This window comes from Mustela nivalis, assembly GCF_964662115.1.
Source record: "Mustela nivalis genome assembly, chromosome: 10".
NCBI classification, from domain to species: Eukaryota; Metazoa; Chordata; class Mammalia; order Carnivora; family Mustelidae; genus Mustela; species Mustela nivalis.
In genome coordinates this window covers 105,932,327-105,956,120 of record NC_139029.1, presented here as the reverse complement: position 1 = coordinate 105,956,120, position 23,794 = coordinate 105,932,327, and the positions used below count along the sequence as shown (strand labels likewise).

Below are 23,794 nucleotides of genomic sequence, written 5' to 3'. Positions count from 1 at the left end.
CTTGTCCAATCTAACAGCAGGTTCCCCTGAGTAACTTAAAATTTTAGAAACCACATTAATGTGGTTAATGTTTTTAGATAACCTTCAAACCCAAGCACCAGGTTGTTGAACCACATTTAGAATAATCAGGGGCTGTATTTCACAGCATAAACTGACAAAAGGGAATTGACTTCCAGGCAAAAAGACAGCAGAATTAGAGAATGAACAGTAGCAAGGAGCCAGGTCTAGGAAGATGGAACCCTTATGGAAAAGTAGAGCTCAGCAGATGACTAAATCCGGAAGGTCTGAAATATGTTAAGTGTGACCTCAGCGTACATGTTAATGCTACACAGAGTTACCAGAATTATGGTGTGGTAAGCTCATTAAGAGAATGGGCTATGTCCCTGACACTTAGCTCAGTGGCTGACATACAAGTTTGCCAGAAATGTTGATATATCTATGTTTGGAATGAGCCCAGTTTACAAAATATAAATACCTGTCCCCTGCCAAAAACAGTGTTTTCTTTTTCTTAAAGTAGACTCCATACCCAGCCTTATGTGGGGCCTGAACTCATGACCCCACGACCCAAGACCCAAGCTGAGATTAACAGATAATTAATCAACTGAGCCTTGAAGGCACCCCATATGCTGTTTTGTTCTAGATCCTTAGCTTTTCAGCAAGATGACTTAACAAATTGCAAAAATGTCCAATAGGACTAGTTTCTAGAGTTGGGAAACTTCCACATTTTAAGAGCTGTCAAGTAGCAACTCTTTAGTCCATGGGTAACACACTTCAGGCTTCATCCAGCACAAATCTATTTAATGGAGATGGGCAGCAGATGTTCCACTATGATTAATTAGTCCAGGGGCCTGTTAACATTAGGTAGAGAAGAAGCCACCATCAGTCTTTCGGGAGTAGCCTCCATTGGTGGCTGCAGTGTGAGGGGACACTGTGGAGAAAAGAGAACGGGGGTAGGCTGTGAATTTCAAATCCTTTGCCTTTTCTGGGAACCTGTAATCACCCACATATTTCTGGGTGCTGTGGAGAAGGTTCTTCAGTAGGTGGGGAAACTGACCTATAGAGAGGACTAATGGGAGACAGCTGTAGGTCTTCCACTCCCAGGTTTCTGCCCTTTCCTACAATTTTGTCCCTTAGAACTAAGCCTGTTGGGACGCCTGGGTGGCTCAGTTGGTTGAGCAGCTGCCTTCGGCTCGGGTCATGATCCCAGCGTCCTGGGATCGAGTCCCATATCGGGCTCCTTGCTCCGCAGGGAGCCTGCTTCTCCGTCTGACTCTGCCTTCCACTCTGTCTGCCTGTGCTCTCGCTCACTCTCTCTGACAAATAAATAAAATCTTTAAAAAAAAAAAAAAAAAAAGGTTAAAAAAAAAAAAAAAAGAACTAAGCCTGTTAAAAGCTCTGAAAAATGGAATTCATTTCCTAGCTTTTAGGCAGTATGTCCTCTGGTATTAGTCTAATAATGTGCCAGCTTAGTCACTACTACTCCAAGACCTTCAGTTATCCCTGAAGTTCCCTAATGACCAATCACCTCAACTCCCTGATTCCTGGGTCAATTTAAAAAAATTCTGGTACCACCCCTCTGCCCATCCAGTCTTCTAACCCTTACCTATGGATCCCTGGATGCTGTGGATAGACTCCTTCTTAGGGTTGATCCAGTATCTGATGTTAGACCGGGAAGTGATGGAAGGTGGTGGAGGAGGGGGTAAAAGTTCTCCAGGGAATTGGGTCTTGATGATTCTAGAAGATGGTATGGGGAAGAACAAGGGAGAGTGAAATCAATCAGAAGAAGAAAGGTGAGGAGGGAATAAGAGTTGCATGCAGCCTCAAAAATAATGCAGCCAAAGACCCTTTTTGCCCTCTAGGAATTAACTGAAGATTTTGTTTGTTTATACAGATGAGCACAATGCTGGAGGATCTCTATTCCTTTTAGTAAATAAAAATACAGAAATTGCATTATAGATATAGATGTAAAAAGCACAGGAATAGGTCTACAAATGAGTATCTACTGATTATTTCTATTTCCCAGATGACGATTTACCTTACAAGACTGGATGGCATTGTCCTTAGGGTGGAGAGGCTCTGCCTCCACCACTTACCCATGGGTATCCTGGGTAGTCTCCTGGTGTAAGAGTATCTCACTTTTGTTCTTGAATGTCCCTGTGTGGTGGTTGTACAAGGCTGCTAAGCGAAAATCCAGGTCATCCTTTGGTATCTACAGAGAAAGTCAGTCACCTCAGGGTTAGCTTGCTACCTCTACCCCAACTCTAGTCAGGTTCTCTTGGGCCCTACTTTTTCCCCAGAAGCAGAATTAACCCCTTTGGGGCCTGAGGTCCACCAACTCCTTACATACCAAGGACATTTTAACTCTTGTCAATATAGAATTATGTCATGCTTAGGTCTAATGAGGGGTGAGCTCTCACAGGAGCTATGGACATCTTATTGTCCTTCACTTGGGCTTACTGGGCCTTACCTCATTTCTGGTTATAATCAGAAGAGTGAAAAGTCTGGTGAGAAAATGATTTGCTCCAGATAATCAACTGGACAAAACACAAGCCTTCCAACTTCCCAGAGGCCAGATAAATTAGTGTTAGGTTTTAGATTTGGTAGGACCTTGGACTGGGGACAAAGTAAAGATGCTGATGCCATGAAGGACAGATGACCTTTCAAAAAAGAGATTCATGAGTCTTACGCAGATGTAAAGAGAAATAGCATTTCAATGCTATAGGTACCTCAGGATCAAAAAAATAAACATCCCGCCTCATGGAGGTGATTGTGGGAGTTGAGCTGAGCCGACTCCAGGGTTCCTGTTGCTGAGCAAGGTGAGCTGGGTTCTTATATGGCAGTTTCTGCAAGAGAGAAACCACACGCAGGACCTGGTTACAGGAGGCCTTGCTGATGTGATAGTTTCAGTGACATCCATCTCCTTATTCCAGCCTATTTTAACTGAACCTCAGGGGGATATCTTCAAAGGGAAGAATGATATGAAGCAAAACTCCCAGGTGCTTGATGCTCCTAAGTTTTCAATCTTAGAACTGACAGAAGTAGGCCAGGAATACAGGCAAAGGGGTGGAGTGGGACGGGGTCAAGAGCGTGGAGAAGATAAGAAAGACGATGATCTCAGGTTTAGACATACTGAGTTTGAAGAAAAGATACGTTGTCCAAATGCAGTCAACAGGTGGAAAATGGGAAGTGTGAAACTCGGAGCTTGGAACAAGTAATAGAGGTATGGAGGTCATCTACATGAAGTAGTGGCTGATGCCTACAAAAAGAGGGGTGTCCAAAAGGGCTCATGATTGCACAATATTATAATGGGGAGAGGGGAGGAGAGAGGACGCTAAGGTAGTCAGAGTCAAAAGAATCGGGAGAGTGCAGTGTCTAATCGGGAAGAGAAAAAGATTGCAGTAAGCAGGGATGGGTCGTTGTGGCTGCAGAAGTGTCATAGAAAAAGTACACTGAATAGTCAGTCTTCTAAATAGAACCAGATAAGCATGAATGTGAAAAGTATGTAACTGATTTTGCCAGTTAATGTAAAAATGCCATATTGTTCACTATACTCTAGTACCTAGCACCGCAACCCAATACTTGGTGTTCAAAAACTAAATACTGTTTGAATAATGACTGCGAGTACAGTTTCAACCTAGTTGAGATCAAATTCAACCTATCCTGTGTTGGAACCCCCTTCCCTTCTATATAGGGCAGTGCTGTGTAACTCAGGTCAGTTAGACATTAATTGGATAGTATGTATCAGACAGTGTGCTATCACCAAAAAGATTACAAATGAAACAAGGAAACTACAAATATATGATGCAGGCATAGGCAGTTCTCCTCCCATTCCTTAAAGACTACATAAGCCTCAAATGTCCTTATTCAGCAGAAGAATGAGACTGTCTTTCATTGAGAAAGTCAAGACTGTCAAGCATGAATACCATCCACACATCCAGTGTCCTTCCATCTCAAAGAAAGGGGTGTACCTTTAACTCAAGGATAACCCTTATGAATGAAAAAAGTTAGTCCATTCAAATGGAAGCAAAAAAAAAAAAAAAAGAGGTAGCAATACTCAGACAAAATAAACTTTAGAACAAGACTGTAGCAAGAGTCAAGTAAGGGCATTTCATAATATAGAGGCATCAATCCAATAAGAGGATATCATAATTGTGAATAGCTCTGCACCCCAAATAGAAGCACCTAAATACATAAAGCAAATATAAATAGACATAAAGGAAGAACTGACAGTAATATACCAATACTAGGGGACTTTAATATCCACTTGTATCAATGGATAAACCATCCAGACAGAAAATCAAGAAGGAATTGATTGCTTTGAACAATACGTTAGATCGGATGGACACAACAGATATATACATTCCATCCAAAGCACCAGAATACACATTCTTTTCCAGAATACGTGGAGCATTGTCTAGGAGAGATCACATGTCAGACCACAAAACAAGTCTCAATAAATTTAAGAAGACTGAAATCACAAATTTAAGAAGACTGAAATCACATCAAGCAACTTTTCCAACCACAATGGTATGAAACCAGAAATCAATTAGGAGAAAAAAACCCTGGAAAACAAAAACACACGGAGGTTAGACAACATGCTACTGAGCAACTAATGGGTCAACCAAGAAATCTGAGGAAATATAGAAATACAGAGAAAATGAAAATACAACTGTCTGTCCTAAGTCTTAGAGTTCTAAGAGGAAGTTTTATAGTGATACAGGCCTACCTCAAGAAACAAGAAAAATCTCAAACAATCTAATCTTATATCTAAAGAAACTAGAAAAAAAGAACAAACAAAGCCTAATGAAGAGTCAACAAAGTCAGTAGAAGGAAGGAGATAATAAAGATCTGAGCAGAAATAAATGAAAGACTCCACACAAACACACATATACAAAAATCCAGGAAACCAAATGAAACCAAGAGCTGGTTCTTGGAAAACATAAAACTGATAAACCTTTACCTCAACTTATCAGGAAAAAAAGGGAGAGAGAGAGAGTGCACAAGGAATTAAATAAAATTAGAAATGAAGGAGAAACAATAACCAACATCACAGAAACACAAAGAATTATAACAAAATACTATGAAAATTATATGCCAACAAATTGGACGATCTAGAAAAATGGACAAATTCCTGGAAACATAGAATCTTCCAAAACTAAATCAAGAAGAGATAGAAAATTTGAACAGACCAATTACTAGTAACAAAATTGAAATGGTAATTCACAAAACTCCCAACAAACAAAAGTGCAGGACCAGATAGCTTCACAAACAAATTCTACCAAACATTTAAGGAAGACTTAATACCTATTGTTTTCAAACTATTCCAAAAAATAGAAGAGGAAGGATAAAAATATTATCATCTCAATAGATGCAGAAAAAGTATTTGACAAAATACAACATCTGTTTATTATTAAAAATCGCAATAAGTAGGTTTAGAGGGAATGTATCTCAACATGATAAAGGTAAATATGAAAATCCACAGTTAACATTAATTTCAATGATGACAACTGAAAGATTTTCTTCCAAGTTCAGGAACAAAACAAGGATGCCCACAATCACCACTTTTATTCAACATAGTATTGGAAGTCTTAGCTACAGAAACCAGACAGGAAAAAGGAGTAAAAGGTATCCAAATTGTTAAGAAAGAAGTAAAACCCTCACTACTTGCACATGACACAATATTATATATAGAAAACCCCATAAAATACCAAAAAACTGTTACAGTTAATAAATGAATTCCCTAAAGTTACAGAATACAAAATTAATATAAAGAAATCTGTTGGGGTGCCTGGGTGGCTCAGTGGGTAAGCCTCTGCCTTTGACTTGGGTCATGATCTCAGGATCCTGGGATTGAGCTTCCCCCCAACCCCCACCTGCCTCTCTGCCTACTTTTGATCTCTCTCTGTGTGTCAAATAAATAAAATCAAATCTTAAAAAAAGAAAAGAATCACATTTACAATTGCACCAAAAATAATAAAAAATCTAGGAATAAATTTAACCAAGGCAGTGAAAGACTGAAAATTATAAGACACTGATGAAAGAATTGAAGACAGTACAAATGGAAAGATATATCATGCTCATGGATTGGAAAAATTAATGTTAAAATGTCCATACTACCGGAAGCAATCTACAGATTCAGTGCAATCCCCATCAAAATGCCAATAGCATTTTTCACAGGACTAGAAAAAAATAATCGTAAAATTTATGGAATCACAAAAGATTCTGAATATCAAAGCAATCTTGAGAAAGAACAAAGCTGGAGGTACCACAATCCTAGATTTCAAGATATACTACAAAGTTATAGTAATCAAAACAATATGTTATGTGGGGCATCTGGCTGACTTGCTTGGAAAAGCATGCATCTCTTGATTTGGGGGTCATGAGCTTGACCCCTACATTGGGTGTAGAGATTGCTAAAACAAATACATAAACTTAAAAAAAACCAAAAACCAATACAGTACTGGCACAAAATGAGAAACATAGAACAGTGGAATAGGATAGAGAGCCAAGAAATAAATCCATGCTTACTTATATGGTCAATTAATCTATGAAAATGGATGCAAAAATATACAATGAGGAAAAGACAGCTTCTTTGATAAATGGTGCTGGGAAAACTGGGCAGCTACATGCAAAACAATGAAACTGGCCACTATCTTACACTATACACAAAAATAAAATGAAAGTGGATTAAAAACCTAAATGTGAGAACTGAAACTGTAAAGATTCTAAAAGAAAACACAGGCAGTAATTTCTTAAGATGTTAGCCTTATCAACATATTTATGGATATATCTTCTCAGGGAAGGGAAACAAAAGCAAAAATAAACTATTGGGATTACACCAAAATAAAAAGTTCTCGCACCAAGAAAGCCATCAACAAAATGAAAAGACAATCTAGTGAAAGGAAGAAGATATTTGCAAATGCTATATCTGATAAGGAATTAGTATCCAAAATACATCAAGAACTTATACAACTCAACACCAAAAACCCCAATCTAATTAAAAAATGGGCAGAGGACCTGTGTTGACATTTTTCCAAAGAGGACATAGAAATGGCTGACAGACACATAAAAAGATGCTCAACATCACTGATCATCAGGGAAATGCAAACCAAAATCACAATGAAATATCACCTCACACCAGTCAGAATGGCTAGTATCAAAAAGACAAGAAATAACAAGTGTTGGTGGAGATGTAGAGAAAAGGGAACATGTAAATTGGTGCAGCCATTGGGGAAACAGTATAGAGGCTCCTGAAAAAATTAAAAATAGAAATGCCACATGATCCAGTAATTCCACTACTAGGTATTTGCCTAAAGAAAATGAAAACACTAATTCAAAAAGACATATGTACTATATTTACTGCAGCATTATTTACAGTAGCCAAGATATGAAAGCAACAAAAGTACCCATTGATAGATGAATGGATTAAGAAAATGTGATATCTCTATATATCTATATATAGCTTCATTCTTTATCTGTTTATCTATCTATCTATACACAATGGAATATTACTCAGCCATAAAAAAGAAAAATCTTGCCATTTTCAACAACATGGATGGAGGTAGAGGGTATTTGGCTAAGTGAAATAATACAAATAGAGTCCGATACTGTATTATTTCACTTATATGTGGAGCCTGAAAAGCAAAGCAAAACAAACAAAAGCAGAAACAGACCCATAAATGCAGAAAACAAACTAACAGTTGCCAGAAGGAAGGTGGGTGGAGATCTGGGTGAAACAGGTGAAGAAATTAAGAGATACAAACTTCCAGCAAGTCATGGGCATGAAAGGTGCAGCATAGGAGAGAGTGTCAATGCTACTGTCATAACGTCGTATGGTGACAGGTGTTGACTACACTTACTGTGGTGAACACTGAGTAATTTATAGGATTGTCAGATAGCTATGTTGTACACCTGAAATGAAGAGAACACTGAAAGTCAACTATACTTCCAAACTAATAATAAAAAAGAATAACCTTTCTTCCTTGAACCTAGCCTTTCCCTGCACTTCAGAGACCGGCACCATCCTGGTGTCCATCCCCTATACCCAGCTTCTCTTTCATTTCTTTATCACTGCCTAGCTACCAGTCTTTCACCTTGCCTGCAGATCTAGACTTCTTCAAGAGTCAACATTTACTATCTTCACTTCCTCCCTCTTTCCATGCCCTCTTTAGCCACCACAGCCTGGCCTCCTTCTCAAGCAAGCCCTGAAACTACTCTTGCTGGTGACCAATGCTCTTTATCTTTAACTAGGTTAGGTGGGTCCTTTCCAGACATCTGCATTTTTCTGGCACCATGATTCTGATTCTCTCAAATGTTTTCTCCATGCTCTGTGGGTCCAGCTCTTCCTGGCTGTCCTCCTGCTTCTACCTGTTACTGCTCAACCCCCTTGTCAGCTCTACTTTCCCCCTCTGCCCCCTTAGACGGTGCCTTCTTCAGGGGTTTCGTTTCTGTTTTTCATATTCTCACCTTCACTGGATGAGCTCATTCCGTCCTCTGGGTTAAATCACCACATGGGTACTGTGGCTTCTAGATATATATTTTCAACCTAGAATTCTCAACCATGTTGCCCACTATTCATCTTCACTTAAATGTCCCACGGGCACCACAAAAGCAACATCTACATAACTGATCTGCACATCTTTCTCTCCAAACCTGCTTCCCCTGGATGACTCATTCAGTAAATGGTATCAATTAAGCCTTCGGACACCTAAGAGCTATCTTAGACTTCCCTTCTCGTGGGCCCATATCCAGCCACAAAGTTACATCAGTCTTACCCTTGGCAACTTTTTCACATCTGCGCCTCATTGTCATCCCCTGATTTAGACTTGTTATTCCTCCTGGAGACTGCAGCCTTCTGAGGCTCTTTCCTCCTTGCTAATTCTTCTTGTCCTCACTCCCATTCTATCCAAACTACACCACTTTGTTTTCTAAAACACCCATTGACCGTGTCACTCTAGTGCTTAAAATCCTGATGTGATTCCCCAGAACCTCCAGGATGGAATCCTAGCTCACAAGCAGCGTTGGTGGTATAGTGGTGAGCATAGCTGCCTTCCTAGCTCACAAGCATGGTGTACACAGCACACCCAGTCCAAGTAGGTGACTCCAGCTCCTGCTCTCTCCCCTCCTCCATCTCACATTGATGCTCCAGCCACTCTGGACTCTTTGGCCCCAAGCAGGCCATCTTTCTCTCCTTTCCATGGACGTGCACCTGCTGCCCCCGTGCCTTTAATGTCTGGTTCTTCTTTGCTTTTTTCTAATTCACATTCCACCTTCTCCCTCACCCTAGTCCAGCTCACTCATATTTGGGTGTGAAAACTCACCTGTTCTGAGCAGCTTTCTTTAAGCCTCCAGTTCTCCTAACACAAAATATGACACAGAGTATAACTCATGTGCTGTTGTGCGAGCATTTTTGCTGCTGCTGTTGTCAGCTTTTCTACTAGTTTCTCTAAAGCAGGAGCCATATTTCACTCACCTACACATCCTCAGTGTTGAGCAGAATGCCAGCGTATAGTAAATGATAAATGTTGAATAAACGAAAGGAAGCTCCTTGATTCTGTTATCAAGCCACAACTACTATCGAATTAATCTTACTTTGAACCATTTCAAGCTTTCCAAATACTTCTGCCAGAAAAAGATTATTTAAATTCCTCAAATCACAGACACACATACAAAAATACATTCTAGCATTAACCAAAAGACAGAGATGGTGTGAGGGCAGATGTACAAAGCATGGCCTGGTGGCTTCCAGGGCACTCTCTCCCACTCCATATCTCATATCTCTTCAGAGAACAGGTTTCCAAACAGAGCAAAGGGTGGCTTGGTGGGACCCGGGCCTGATTATCCACATTATACCAAGCACTCCTCTGGGCAACGAAAGCCCCTTGTTCCTCTGGGCTAGAGCTCTACTTCCCTCTCCTCAAAAGCATCTCTGAAACGTTAGCAGATCTGAACGTGGAGCCAAGAGGCAGGCAGAAAACAAACTTCTCCGATACCTTACTCAGTGTCCTCACCAGAGTGCTTTAAGTTACCATCCCTGCCCATCACACCAACAGAAAGAAGAGTGCCATCGCCCTCGGTGGGAATCTACGCAAGAAATCACAGTACCTTGGAAGCCCGGAGTTTTCCCAGGTAGGTCTCATCGTTATCCAATGTAGGGTGCTGGAAAGGGTCTCGGGTGAAAGGCATGGTAAAATGCGGAGTGAGAAGCTGGTGTGAAGGATGGAAAGCTCGCGCAGCCGCACACAACGCACGCGGAGGATCCCGGTTCCCAATTGTTTGGAACGCCCACTTTCGGTTGCCAGGCAACTCTCCCGCCATCTGTGACTGAGGTGCATTCCCTTCGAGGAGGGCGCCACCTGGCGGTCCGGCGCGGGAGAACCCTCCGGAGGAAGCTCCGGGGAAGGCACAGGGGAAAGCGCCACCGAGCATACCGGGGAGCCCTGCATTTGCACTTGGGAGCCTTAGTTGAAAAACGTCGGCGTCCCGCCTTGCAAAAGACTTCAGTTAAGTAAAGAAGTCCTGAAAGATGACCCAGGAATTTCCTTCTCCCTCACATCTAACGAAAGAATTTTTCAAAGCAATGAGAGAATGACGATGTTAAGAGACGGAAGAGCCCAAGTGTCGTGCTTGGAAAATTTCAGGCTAACGCAAACCCTCCTTGCTTAACCTGAGTTAAGCAAGTCTTAAGGCTTCGCATAGAGCCGGTTGTAAAGGCACGGGTGGATTTGGCGGGATGGAAGTAAGATCTGCAGAAGCGGCTGTTGCAGTAGGTAACATCTACCCGGGCCACTCTTCCGGGGGGCTGTAACTTCTGGAGGCGCCTCAATCTTCCTTCTATCGCTGCACACAAAGGAGGTGCACAATAAGTATTGTCGAAAGCCACGTCTGCAAAATTAGAGATGCTCATAAATGGCCCATGACCCGAAAGAGCAATGGAAAACGTGAATTTGGTGGCGTTGGCCTGTAGAATGTATCTACTGCGTTCTTTACACGACCCCGGCCCGCCTGTTGGGCCGGTTGCAGACCCCGGGCGCGCGCATTCTCACGCGGCGCGCGCCAGCGGCGGCGGCTGCCATGGCGACCGGCAGGTGAGCGGCAGAGGAGCGCGTGGTCCCTGACCCACCCGCGCGGAGGGAAAGAGGAGGCGGTTGCCAAGGCGACGTGGGTAGGAGGAGAAGAGGAAGGAGGGAGGAGGAAGGATGGGCGGCCTCGGCGTAGCCGCAGGGAGGTGACTGAAGCGAGCCCAGCCCCTTGCATCCTCCCGCTGTGAACCTCCCTCCCCTTTTTTTCCGCCTTCTGCCAGCAGTAGCAGCAGCCGCAGCACCTGAGCCGCTGCTGCCGCTCGCGCAGGACAACGCTATGGCTGAGCCGGGGCGCAGCCTCCATCCCTCTGCCAGAGGCAGGGGAAGAACAGAGCGGCGCACACTCCGGCTTCTGCGGCTGCTGCTCTGGGTTGGGACCGCCTTCCAGGTGACCCAGGGAGCGGGACCGGAGCTTCACTCCTGTAAAGAGGTACTGTTTTCCCCGACCTGACCCTACTTTGGTCAGACAATCTTGGATTCTGGCGGAGACCTTGGGGACCCAGGCACAGACAGTTTCAGAGGCCACGGAGTTTAGGTTTCTTTGAGGATGAGGCGGGTGGGGGGGGGGTGGTTGGCGGGTGGGGGGCGGGAAGAGGAGCGGACTGGCGTCATGGAGAGGCCAGCCCACTGGAGGACTCATGAAACAGATCATCCTCACAGTCTGGGCTGCTGAGCTCAGAGGAGAAGGTCCCAGCTCCAAGGAGCCCAGGAAGGACTTGGGTCCCTGGGCTCGGAAATCAAGGAAGAAGACATGGATGGTTTTCCAGCTGCAATGAAATACCTTAAAGTAGTTGAAAACAAAAGATTATGTACAGAGGGGCAAATTGGAAAGTGAGAGGGAAGAGCGGGGTAAGAAAGGTGTTAGGAAGGCCGAGGAAAGTAGGGGAGAAAAGCGGACATCCTTGTGGTTTTATTATGGTTTCAAATAAGTGTGAAGTTGGGAGATGTGACAGGGGGATGAAGGAACCCATTACCTTTCTCCCCCTCCCCTCCTTCTTAAACATCCAGTTACCTTGCGGGCTGCTAAGTGCTTTGCCTCCCCCAGTGTGCTTTGTTTAGTGTACCTGACAGCCCACGAACCCCTCTGACAAGACTTTGAGTCTGTAATATCTCGCTTTCCGCCAGTCTCTACTTTCCTTCTCTGGACTTCTGCTGACATATGTGACAAGTCTTTTTCAAGGTGTTTCTAAAAGGTTGCCTGCACAATTCAGACGATAGGCAGTGAATGTCTTCCCACTGAAAATCCTTTGAGCATTCTTTTTGGAGGAATACAAAGGTATTAAGTAGTAACAAAACTCAGTAGTTTCTATAGGTTTGAAATACCATTATTTGGTTGTTCTCTGGGTAAGCTTTTTAAACCATATGGCAGAGACGTCAACAAGAACTGCACTGGGGAAGGTAAAATAAGAGTTGTTCTGTTATCTCTGTGAGATGTGAAAGATTTCATAATACACCAAGAGGTTAGCCCTGTAAAAAGAATCTCCATTGTCATACTTAGCTAGGGTTTTGAGAGATTGAAATACTTTTTATGAGTTGTTAGTGTTCACTGATTAGTAAAAGCAGCCCCCTCTCATATGGAAATATATTATTATGAAGGTGCTCTATCCATTAGACTGTCTACAACAAAACAGATCAGGAAGAACTGAAGGGTGGGGTAAGGAGAGAGAATTTTGTACTTCATTCATGAATATGGCACAAGTGATCCCAGTCAGTGGCACTTTTGATAACTTTTTATCAGTTCCAATGAAGACCTTCCCTGGACTGCCTACATTTTCACTCAGCCACTTTTCAGAACTGTTTTTTCTTTTTTTAAGATTTTATTCATTTATTTGAGAGAGAGAGAGAGAGAGAGAGAGCGCGCGCGCGCGCACATACAAATGAGCAGGGGGTGGGGCAGAGGGATATGCAGAAGCAGACTCCCTGCTGAGCAGGGAGCCTGTCCCTGTGGGCTCCATCCCAGAACCTTGAGATCATGATCTGAGTCGAAATCAGATGCTTAACCAACTGAGCCTTCCCAGAGCCCCTTTATGACCTGTTTTAAAGATGGCTAGGAACAGGATGATCTTTTCAGTGATTGTGGCTTACTGGGCTTGGTGGTGTGTGGCCTAACCAACTGAGATACCTAGTTCAACCAAGCACCCTTGCCTAAGAATCCAGTATGGGAGTCTCCTCTGAGTGGAAGGTAAGAATCTTAACAGTTCCACTACTGCTTCTTGGTGAGATCTTGTCAACTCTGGAAAATGTGAGACATTTGAGAAATTAAATACTTTGTATCATCTTGTTTTGGAGGGAAGGAAGAATACTGATGCTTGAGACCTCTAACTTGGGCACATATTTTTGCATTTACTCCTTTTTAAATGGCTGCCATTTGTCTAAGCAAAAGGTCTTACTGCAGAGCCTGAGCTCGGGCCAGTGTTACCTGTGCAACTCAACATACCAGGGGTCCAGTCTCTACCTGTTATTTACCACACAGTTTTTGGATCTGTACAATGGGTGTTTCAGTAACACCTACCACAAAAAGGATTGCCTTGAGTATTGAAAGAGAAAATACACACACAAAAAAACTCCCAAAACCATAAAAATCAAACACAAGTTAGAGTTACCTAACCCCTTTCCTTTTCAGCTTCATTACCGTTAGATCCATACCCCATGCCAGAGTCAAAATGACTTAGGAGTTGGCCACAGGCATCAGCAAGTCCCGTTTATTTTTTTTTCTTAAGATTTTATTTATTTATTTGTCAGGGAAAGAGAGGGAACACGAGCAAGGGGAAAGGCAGGCAGTGGGAGAAGCAGGCTCCCCATCGAGCAAGGACCCTGAAGCGGGACTCGATACGTGGACCCTGGGATCATGACCTGAGCCAAAGGCAGACGGTTAAGCAACGGAGCCACTCAGGCGTTCCTGCAAGTTCTGTTTAGACTTTCCTTGAGCAAACAGTGGCTGCTGGACAGCCTTGACTCCAAATAATAAGGAAGAGAATAAACGCATTGTTACAACAGTCTTCATTTGGCAATATGAACTGACTCAACAAGTTTGGGGGCTTCCAACCCAAATGGTGAAAAATCAATTCAGGGTAGACTAACGCTTTTCTATTTTTTTTTTTTTTTAAAGATTTTATTTATTTGTCAGAGAGAGGGAGAGAGAGCAAGCACAGGCAGACAGAATGGCAGGCAGAGGCAGAGGGAGCAGCAGGCTCCCTGCCGAGCAAGGAGCCCGATGTGGGACTCGATCCCAGGACGCTGGGACCATGACCTGAGCCGAAGGCAGCTGCTTAACCAACTGAGCCACCCAGGCGTCCCACGCTTTTCTATTCTTAATCTTCATATGAATTCCTTGTGAGTCCATGTTGGGTATTACTGGCGGGGCCTCTTTTCAGGCCAACCTGATATGACAACAGTGCTGTTCCAGCCTTATTTCTGAAATCTGAGGTACCCCTCTGGATCTAATCAGGAAACAGAGAGATTTAATCTTTTTTTTTTTTAAGATTTTATTTATTTATTTATTTGACAGATCACAAGTAGGAAGAGAGGCAGGCAGAGAGAGAGAGGAGGAAGCTGGCTCCCTGCTGAGCACAGAGCCCAATGTGGGTCTCCATCCCAGGACCCTAAGATCATGACCTGAGCTGAAGGCAGAGGCTTTAGCCCACCGAGCCACCCAGGCACCCCAGGAAACAGAGAGATTTAGCAGGAGGTTTAAACTGAGGTGGCAGAGAACGGGGAGTTATAGATTGCTAAAGCTATGTTGGGGTGTGGCGTGCCTTTGCTTGCACAATTTTACAATAATCAAGGTCACCAGTGGAACTAAGCATCCTGTATGGTATTTGTTTTCATGAATCATTTCTTTAGCCCTGTGCTAGCCTGGGCAGAGTGCTGAGAGCCAAGGGAGCATTTCCCATAAAACAACGAATATACATCAAATGAGAGAGGAGCAGAAAACCCTCTTTAACAGATCTGTCTTGTCCTGAGGCTCCAGTGATAATTGCCCCCAAAGGGACTTCCCAATCTATACTGGGAAGTCCATAGGACCTGGGAATCTGGCACACCTGGATTGTAATAAAATTGGATGAGTGAGGGATGACTCTGCCACTTAGTAAGGATACTGCATCAAACAAGTTAATTCACTTCTTGCAGCCTCAGATTCCTGATCTGTAAAATGGGAATGGTAATACACATTATGATTCTTACTCTAACAAGGCTGCTGTGAAGATTAAATTAAGTTAGATAACACATGCAAAAGGCCCAGTGCATACCCTTGACATGTCACAGGTGCTTAAGAAATACTGGTAGGCAGAAAAGTAAGTACACAAATAAGGATATATAAATGATAACGCACAGTTAACATATGGTAAGCGATGCAAGAGTGGCAATACAGAGTTAAATAGGAGAAGAAGAAAACATATTTGAACAGTTGGCACTTGACCTAGTTCTGGAATAATCAGGAGGACTGCAATGGGCAGAGATGGATTGGATAGAGGGGGGAGCCTGCAGAAAGGTCCACGAGGAAAATGCAAGGGATCCTGGGAATTGCCAGTAGATCAGGCGGCAGAAATGTGAAGTACGTGTGAGTACAACAGGAGATAAGGTTGGAACGTGGAGTAGGTGTGGGGGACAATAGAAATCCAGCCTGGAAAGTTAGAAATCTGAAGTGGAGAATCCCTGAAGGATTTCTGGCAGAGATAGCAGCCTTCTCAGTGTGGATTAATAGGAATGAAAAGTAAACATGGTTGAGGAAGGCCAGAAGGTAAGAGAGGGAGGTGGGAGCCAGGAGATCAGTCAAGGAGGAGGCTAACAGGACTGTGCTGGCAGGTGGCAGTGGGACACATGGAGAGGTGTAGATGGGAAAAATATGCTGAAGGTAGAGGTTAGAGGGTTTGGCAACTGACTTTAAGTGTAGGGTGAAGGAGAGGGGCAAGCCATGGGTCAAATTTGGTCAGGGGTTTTGAGTGGGTGCGGGAGATGTAGAAAGAACAGCTTTAGGAGCAGAGTGATGGACTTTCATAGTTCTGACTCCCCTGGATCAGCCCCTCTACCAGGAGGGAGAAAGTCCCGAGATCCCAGCATAGTATTTCACTGCATGATCATATCTTCGGACCTTTTATGTTTCCTCCTGTATTTGCTTCTAACTCATTATTTAAGGTTTGGGTTCCACAGGGAAATGAGTAGGTCTGGAAAACATTCAGGACCCCTGAGATTTCAGGAACTATTTCACCGGGAGCCAAAGATTTAAAGTGGCTCCTGGGGGGGCACCTGGGGAGCTCAGTTGATTGAACTTCCGGCTCTTGGTTCTGGTCGGTCATGATATCAGAGTTGGGGGATCAAGTCCCCAACATCCGGATCCACACACAACAGAGAGTCTGCTTGAGATTCTCTCCCTCCCCCTGCTCTCTCGATCTCTCTCTAAAATAAATAAATACATCTTTTAAAAAAAATAAAAAACAAAGTGACTTGGGGCACCTGGCTACTCAGTTGGAGGGGCGTGCAATTTTTGAAATCAGGGTTGTGAGTTTGAGCCTCACATTGTCTGTAAAGCTTACTTAAATAAAAATTTAAAAACTTAGGAGTGCCTGGGTGGCTCAGTCGTTAAGCTCTGCCTTTGGCTCAGGTCATGATCCCAGGCTTCTGGGATCGAGTCCTGCATCTGGCTTTCTCCTCCGCGGGAAGTCTGCTTCTCCCTCACTCACTTCCCCTGCTTGTGCTCCCTCTCTCGCTGTTTCTCTCTTTCAAATAAATAAATAAAATCTTTAAAAAAATTATTTTAAACTTAAAAAAAAAAAAAAGATTTGAAGTGACTCCTTCGGTTGGGAGTCACCAAGCTTGAATGTTTAAAACATCCTGCCATATTTGGTGGAGAGGGGAAATAGAAAGGCTCCTTTTGTCATGAAGTACTTTTTTTTCCCCCCAGAGATTTTGTTCATTTATTTGACAGAGAAAGAGAGAGAGCACGCAAGCAGGCGGGAGGAGCAGAGGGAGAGGGAAAAGTAGGCTTCCTGCTGAGCAGGGAGCCCAATGTGGGACTCAATCCCAGGACTCTGGAATCACGACCTGAGCTGAAGGCAGCTGCTTAACCGACTGAGCCACCTAGGCATCCCTCACTAGGTACTCTTGTAGGCTTGTGAGATGTGCTAGTTTTAGTAATAGATATTTGAGATCTGAAGGCTTTTGGGGAGTCATTTTGTCTATTCTCCCATCTCAAGGTAGGAGTATACTAAAACTGAACCAGTCTGATCATTATCTACCTTACTTTATTTTTAAAAATGTTTTATTTATTTGAGAGAGAGAGAGAGAGAGAATGGGGGCTGGGGCAGAAAGAGAAGGGAAGAATCTCAAGCAGACTCCAAGCTGAGTGTGGAGCCCAGTGTGGGGCTCAATCTCACAACTCTGAGATCATAACCTGAGCTGAAATCAAGAGTCAGTTGCTCAACTGACTGAGCTTCTCAAGCACCCCAATCTGCCTTACTTTCAAAAAAAAACTTTAGGGGCAGCTGGGTGGCTCAGTCAGTGGGGTGTCTGACTTTGGCTCAGGTCATGATCTTGGGGTCGTTGGGATTGAGCCCCATGTCGGCTCTGTGCTCAGTGGGGAGTCTGCTTCTCCCTCTCCTTCAGCCCCTTCCCCTGCTTGTGTGTGCACTCTCTCTCTCTCTTTCAAATAAATAAATAAAAATCTTAAAAAAAAAAAAGAAAAACTTTAAAAATTGTAAAAGTGACACATTTCCTTTGCAGAAAACTTGGGGAAAAATAGATAAATAAGAAGAAGAGAGTAAAAATCACCTCTACTCCTAGCATTCAAACTATGAATTTTACATAGGTTTTTGTGAGAGGGAGGCAGAATATGGTACAGAGTGTGGGGTCTGGATATATGGAGTGGGGTGGGATCAATTTCCAGCTCCTTCGCTCAGTAATGGCATGCCCTTGGGGAAGCTATTTAATCTCCTCACACCTCAGCTTCTTCATCATTGCCATGGGAATATTAATAAAGTCCACTTAATTGATTACTATATTATGACAGTCAAGTGAATTCATACATATAAAGTGCTTAGACTAGTTTCTGGTGCATAGTAAGTACTCAATAAACATTAGCTGTTCTAGATTTTTTAGTGGAAGTATAATTAACATGGCCTTATAGTAGTAGATAATAAGAATTTAACAGGGGTAAGAGTGTTGGAAAGGGAAAAAGAGTAGATGTGAAAGGTATTCTGAGGACAAAGTTGGCAAAACTTGGCAAAGAGAAGGAAGAGAGCATAGCAGGTAAGGGTCTGGAGCTGTGCTATCCAGATATGGTAGCTACTAGCCTTGTGTGGCTATCGAGCCATGAAAATGCAGCTAGTATAGCTGAGGAAATGGATTTTTTAAAAAAAGATTTTATTTACTTATTTGAGAGAGAAGACTATACAAGCAGGGGGAGTGGGAGAGGGAGAAGCAAACTCCCCATTGAGCAGGGAGCCCGATGCGGGGCTCGATCCCAGGACCCTGGGATCATGACCTAAGCTGAAGGCAGACGCTTTAACCCACTGAGCCACCCGGGTGCCCCAGAAACTTAGTTCCTAACTAAGAAATTAAGTTTCTGTTCCAAGTCCGTTATGTGTGTTACACTTTACAGCATGACTGAATTCAGATGCTAGATTTTCATAAAAAATACTGGATCTCTATTTGGATTTCATTAAATTTCTGGTTAAGAAAGTAGATGGGGTCCCCTGGATGGCTCAGTTGGTTAAGCAACTGACTCTGGGTTTCTGCTTAGGCTGTGATCTCAGGGTGGAAAGAATAAGCCCAGAGAGCTCCGCTCTCAATAGGGAATCTTCCTCTCTCCCTCTGCCCATCCCCCTACTTGCACCCTCTGTCTCTAAAATAAATAAATAAATCTTAAAAAAAGAAAGAAAGTAGATACACATACCCAAGTAGTTGCAAGCACAGCTGACAAATTTTCAATGACTGAGTTGAGTGTGCATTTTAACTTTAACTCTTATTTTTTTTTAAGATTTTATTTATTTATTTGATAGAGATCACAGTAGGCAGAGAGACAGGCAGAGAGAGGGGTGGGGGGAAGCAGGCTCCCTGCTAAGCAGAGAGCCCCATGCGGGGCTGAATCCCAAAACCCTGGGATCATAACCTGAGCCAAAGGCAGAATCTTTAACCCACTGAGCCACCCAGGCATTCCTAACTTTAACTTTTAATTAAAATTAAATAAAATTAAAAATCCATTTCCTTGGAGTGCCTGAGTGGCTCAGTCAGTTTTGTGTCTGCTTTCTGCTCAGGTCACACGATCCCAGAATCCTGGGATCGAGCCCCGCATCGGGCTCTCTGTTCAGCAGGGAGCCTGCTTCCTCCTCTCTCTGTGCCTGCCTCTCTGCCTACTTGTGATCTCTGTCTGTCAAATAAATAAATAAAATCTTAAAAAAAAGAAACTAAGTTTCTAACGGAACTTAGTACAGAAAAAATGAATGCGAAACATCTCAATAATATTGCATGCTGATGGCATGTTGAAATGTAGTGTTAAAATTCATTTCACCCGAAAAATATAATTTCACCTGTGTCTCTATACTTTTTCAAATGTGCTTACTGGTAATTTTAAAACCTTGTATGTGGTTCACATGTTTCTGTGTTCGGTGTTGACTTGGCGGTGACAACTGACCATTTCAACTGCATTATCTTGGGCAAGATACTCACCTGTCTTCTTCTCAAGTTTTTCATTTGGAAAATGGGGATAATTTATATCTTTTATGGATTGGTGGGAGGATTAAGCAAAATGCTTACAGTGGTTTGCAAAATGCATAGCGTAGAGTCAGTGCTTAATGTTGCGCTTGTTACCGTTTTATGATCAGCTTTTTGAAAACTGAGGAATGGGGACTGAGGAATGGGACTGAGCTCCAGATTGCCTTATTCTCTTTTGGCATATTGAATACTATTTTTAAATAGCTTTATTATTTTTGTAACAATGGTACATTCTTATTCTAAAATATCAGGAAGTAGAGAATGTGAACAGGGATGCAAAACTTACCCAAAATTTCATAACTGGCTAACATCACTATAAACACTTTGTTGCCTATTTCCAGGCTTGCTTTTATACTTGTAGACTTTCTATACTTCTACACGTAAATGTAGAGATATATATATATATAATTTTCCATAAATGGGATCATATCATACATGCTGTGTCATAACCCTTTTTTTCATGCAAGAATTTGCAAAAGACATCTCTATCTGTTAATAAATATAGGTCTAACTTCATCATTTTATTTATTTATTTATTTATTTATTTATTTATTTTTATTTATTTATTTGACAGACAGAGAGGTAGGCAGAGAGGCAGGCAGAGAGAGAGGAAGGGAAGCAGGCTCCCTGCTGAGCAGAGAGCCCGATGCGGGGCTCGATCCCAGAACCCTGGAGATCACGTCCTGAGCCGAAGGCACAGGCCTTAACTCACTGAGCCACCCAGGCACCCCTAACTTCATCATTTTAAAGGTTACAAAGAGTTCTGTAGCATGTATAGAGTATAATCTATTTAACCAACCAATTCAGATGGCTTCTAAATTCTATTGCTATCAACAATACTGAAATGAATGCTTTTGCATATATATTTGTAAACATTTGCTCAATTGTTATCCTGTTAACCCCTTAGCTATATTCCATACATGAAGATTCCTTGATCAAAGAGCACATATATATTTTTAAAGATTTTATTTACTTATTTGACAGACAGAGATCACAAGTAGGCAGAGAGACAGGCAGAGAGAGAAGAGGAAGTAGACTCCCCATTGAGCAGAAAGCCTGACTCGGGGCTCAATCCCAGGATCCTGGGATCATGACCTGAGCCAAAGGCAGAAGCTTTAACCCACTGAGCCACCCAGGCGCCCCACAAAGTGCACATATATTTTATATTGCTCCCTATTATCCAATTTCTCTTTTGGGGAAATTGCACCAATTTTATTTTCCATGAACTCTGCATGTCCTCACCTTTTCTCATATCTCTGGCAATATTGTCAGTCCTTTCAAACTTAACAAATGGGGCGGTAGGCAACACGCACACCCCTTTGTTTTTGCTTGACCCCTAGCTGAAGGACCCCTCCTGTTTCAAGAAGGACCCAACCTAGAGCTCCCAAGAGACCTTAGAATGTTTCTCAAAGCTATTACTGCAACTGAGGGACAGACTCACTCATTCTATAGCAAGCAATACAAACAAATCCCTATACATCAGTCTTTTTCTAAATTGCTTCTCAGCTTCTTCTCCCTCCACCAGCGAGCAGTGCTCTTGGCCACGCTGCCTCCAGCTCCCCTCTCCCCTCTTTCACGGTTCCCCGTTTCCCCGTGTAAATGGCCCTGGGGAGGAACTGGGCTTGGAATAGCAGACTTGATACTCCCAAATAACCAGTGTAATTGACTTGCAAATTTGGTTCAGTGATATGAAAGAAATGCAGAAGATATGACAAGGAGACCTAACTGTAGATCGTGGATCTACCCTAGATGGTAGATGGGGAAGGTGACAGCTGGCCTCTCTGAGGAGTGGGTTTAAGTGGCGAGCTAAATGAAAGCTGTGGAGAAGTTTGGCAGGTGAAAAGGAATGGACAAGCTTGCAGGCAGGAAAGAGCCTGTGCCGCTTTCTCTTCCGGTCCGAGGCGCTTCAGGAGCTGTGGGCTTCGGTGCAGACATGGCCAAGTCTGAGAAGCACACCACGGACAACCAGTCATGAAAATGGCACAGAAATGGCATCAGGAAACCCCGGTCCCAAAGATACGAATCCCTTAAGGGGGTAGACCCCAAATTCCTGAGGAACATGCGCTTTGCCAAGAAGCACAACAAGAAGGGCCTGAAGAAGATGCAGGCCAACAACGCCAAGGCCATGAGTGCACGAGCCGAGGCTATCAAGGCCCTCATCAAGCCCAAGGAGGTCAAGCCCAAGATCCCAAAGGGCAGCAGCTGCAAGCTCAAATCGACTTGCCTACATCGCTCACCTCAAGCTCGGGAAATGTGCTCATGCCTACATTGCCAAGGGTCTCAGGCTCTGCCGGCCGAAGTCCAAGGCCAAGGCCCAGGCTTCAGCTGCGACTTCAGCTCCAGCTCCTGCTCCTGCTGCAGCTCAGACTCCCAAAGGTGCTCAGGCCCCCACAAAGGCTCCAGTGCAGAGGCTTCTGACTGCCAGTGTGAGGACAGAAGGACTGGTATGACCCCTGGGCTTCTATCCGCATGGGTCTGGTGTCCTCCTGTGCTATTTGTACAAATAAACCTGCGGCAGGATCTGTAAAAAAAAAAAAAGAGTCTGTGCCTAGGAGACAGAGAGAAGGCCAGTGTGGCTGGGCAACATCAATTTACACTTGCAAAATGAGAAATGTATATCCCCATTTTGAAGTTTCAAAGCTATTAAAAGAAGATATCTTAAGCAAAAGTCCCGGAGGGCGCTGTTTGTTTAAAAATTGTTATTAATTTTTCCAGCATAAGGTAATATATGCCCATAATAATAGCTTACATTTATTGAGTTCCCCAAGTGACCTACAGGCAGGAATACATTTGGTCCTCATAAGAACTCTGTGAGGTAGGCACCCCACCTCCATTCCACCCCATCCCTCTCCTCTTGCTTGCTCCACTCTCTCCCACAGCCCTCTCGGCCCTCCGGCATGTAGTTTACGTACATACATCTGTGTGTGCGCGCGCACACGTTTTTTTTTAATTGTCCGTATTTTCTGACTAGAATGTAAACTCTGTGAGGGCTGGTATTCTTGTACATTTTAATCATTTCTAATTTCCCAGTGCCTGCCACAGAGAGATTAGCCTGCCAGAGGTTACTTGGCTGGAAAGAGAGCAGGAACTCAAGCAGCTGGGCTCTTCCCCACCGTGCTGTTTTCTGCATGTCAGCCCCAATTGTGCAAAGGGTAGAAGCCTAGAAGTAAAAGTTTCCCCTCCCCACCCCTCACAAGTCCCCAAAGGCTAACCTCTGTCAGCTCCTGCTTCGATATTCTTCTTGAAATATCTTATGCCTCTACAAGCACATCTATTTTTTCGCCTTCTGTACAAATCAGATCAGAATATGTGTCCTGTTCTGTATTTTATTATTTTCCTTACTACAGATCCACGTCTTTATTTTTAACAGCTCTGTGGTGGTTCGTGATAAACATGTGCCGTGATCTGCTAAAGCAAAGTTGATGACTAGGTCAGTTCCCGTCATTTATATGGTAACAGAGCTGCAGTGACTGTCCTCTATGTGTACTGAGGCAACTTGTCTGAGTCTGTCAAAGAGTCCAAGTGTTTAGCATTTTGATAGAGGTGTGCCAGGTTGGGAGCATGGATTTTTAAAGACAGCATTAGCCTTCTCCATCTGCAGTCAGAGGGAGGAGGGAGGCCTTGTCTGGGAGGGCCGCCACCACTCTCTTCTTCCCCAGGAATCACCGAGACCCGGAGGGCCGGGCTGCAGAGCCTGTCGGCTCTATCAAGCTGCCAGCTTTTCCCCGTCAGGACAGATGGGCCTGATGGCTAATTTTGCCAGATTTTCAGAAAATAATTTGGTCCAACTCAGAGCTCTTCCTCAGTCTGTATCATTCGTCTAGTAAAGTGATAAAAACTGTGCCTTTTGTCACATTTCTTCCTAAGCTCTCTTTCTATGTCATACCAGATAAAGCACAGAACAGATAATTATAGTTAGTGCTTGACAACTGCCGAAAGAAAATATATTTTTCATACTTCCTAGCTCTGTGCTTTTCAAAATCTTTTTAAGTCTGAGAACCCTAATG

The 23,794-nt window shown here is 43.4% G+C and overlaps 2 protein-coding genes and 1 pseudogene across 5 annotated transcripts in view; 2 read left to right on the top strand and 1 right to left on the bottom strand.

Annotated features, from left to right (window-relative positions):
- Positions 1 to 777: 777 nt before the first annotated feature.
- On the bottom strand, positions 778 to 10,303 carry CFAP276 (cilia and flagella associated protein 276). Its single transcript, XM_082687576.1, has 5 exons — positions 10,105 to 10,303; positions 2,727 to 2,843; positions 2,094 to 2,209; positions 1,604 to 1,734; positions 778 to 928 (listed from the first exon to the last, which is right to left on the bottom strand). The coding sequence occupies exons 1-5, from the start codon at positions 10,183 to 10,185 to the stop codon at positions 858 to 860; spliced, it is 516 nt and encodes a 171-aa protein (XP_082543702.1). The 5' UTR covers positions 10,186 to 10,303; the 3' UTR covers positions 778 to 857.
- Positions 10,304 to 11,248: 945 nt separating this feature from the next.
- Positions 11,249 to 23,794, top strand: part of ELAPOR1 (endosome-lysosome associated apoptosis and autophagy regulator 1) — a 68,996-nt gene continuing 56,450 nt past the window's right edge. Inside the window, exon 1 of one of the 3 annotated variants that reach the window (XM_082687538.1) lies at positions 11,249 to 11,511. In XM_082687538.1, coding sequence (XP_082543664.1) covers positions 11,359 to 11,511 — 153 coding nt within the window. In that variant the 5' untranslated portion in view covers positions 11,249 to 11,358. The remainder of the gene's footprint in view (positions 11,512 to 23,794) is intronic. The other 2 variants (XM_082687537.1, XM_082687536.1) reach the window with 2 other exon arrangements.
- Positions 20,402 to 22,325, top strand: LOC309843197 (large ribosomal subunit protein eL29-like; annotated as a pseudogene). The gene has a single exon. The product of its transcript is annotated as a large ribosomal subunit protein eL29-like (transcript).

What these genes read in the sequence shown, in the direction of transcription:
- CFAP276 (XM_082687576.1), bottom strand. Translation starts at nt 10,185, where the DNA reads ATGCCTTTCACCCGAGACCCTTTCCAGCACCCTACATTGGATAACGAT. An exon ending in GAAAACTCCGGGCTTCCAAG is followed by an intron (nt 2,844 to 10,104) that starts GTACTGTGATTT and finishes TCTCTCTTGCAG; the next exon opens with AAACTGCCATATAAGAACCC. An exon ending in ACTACCCAGGATACCCATGG is followed by an intron (nt 1,735 to 2,093) that starts GTAAGTGGTGGA and finishes ACCATCTTCTAG; the next exon opens with AATCATCAAGACCCAATTCC.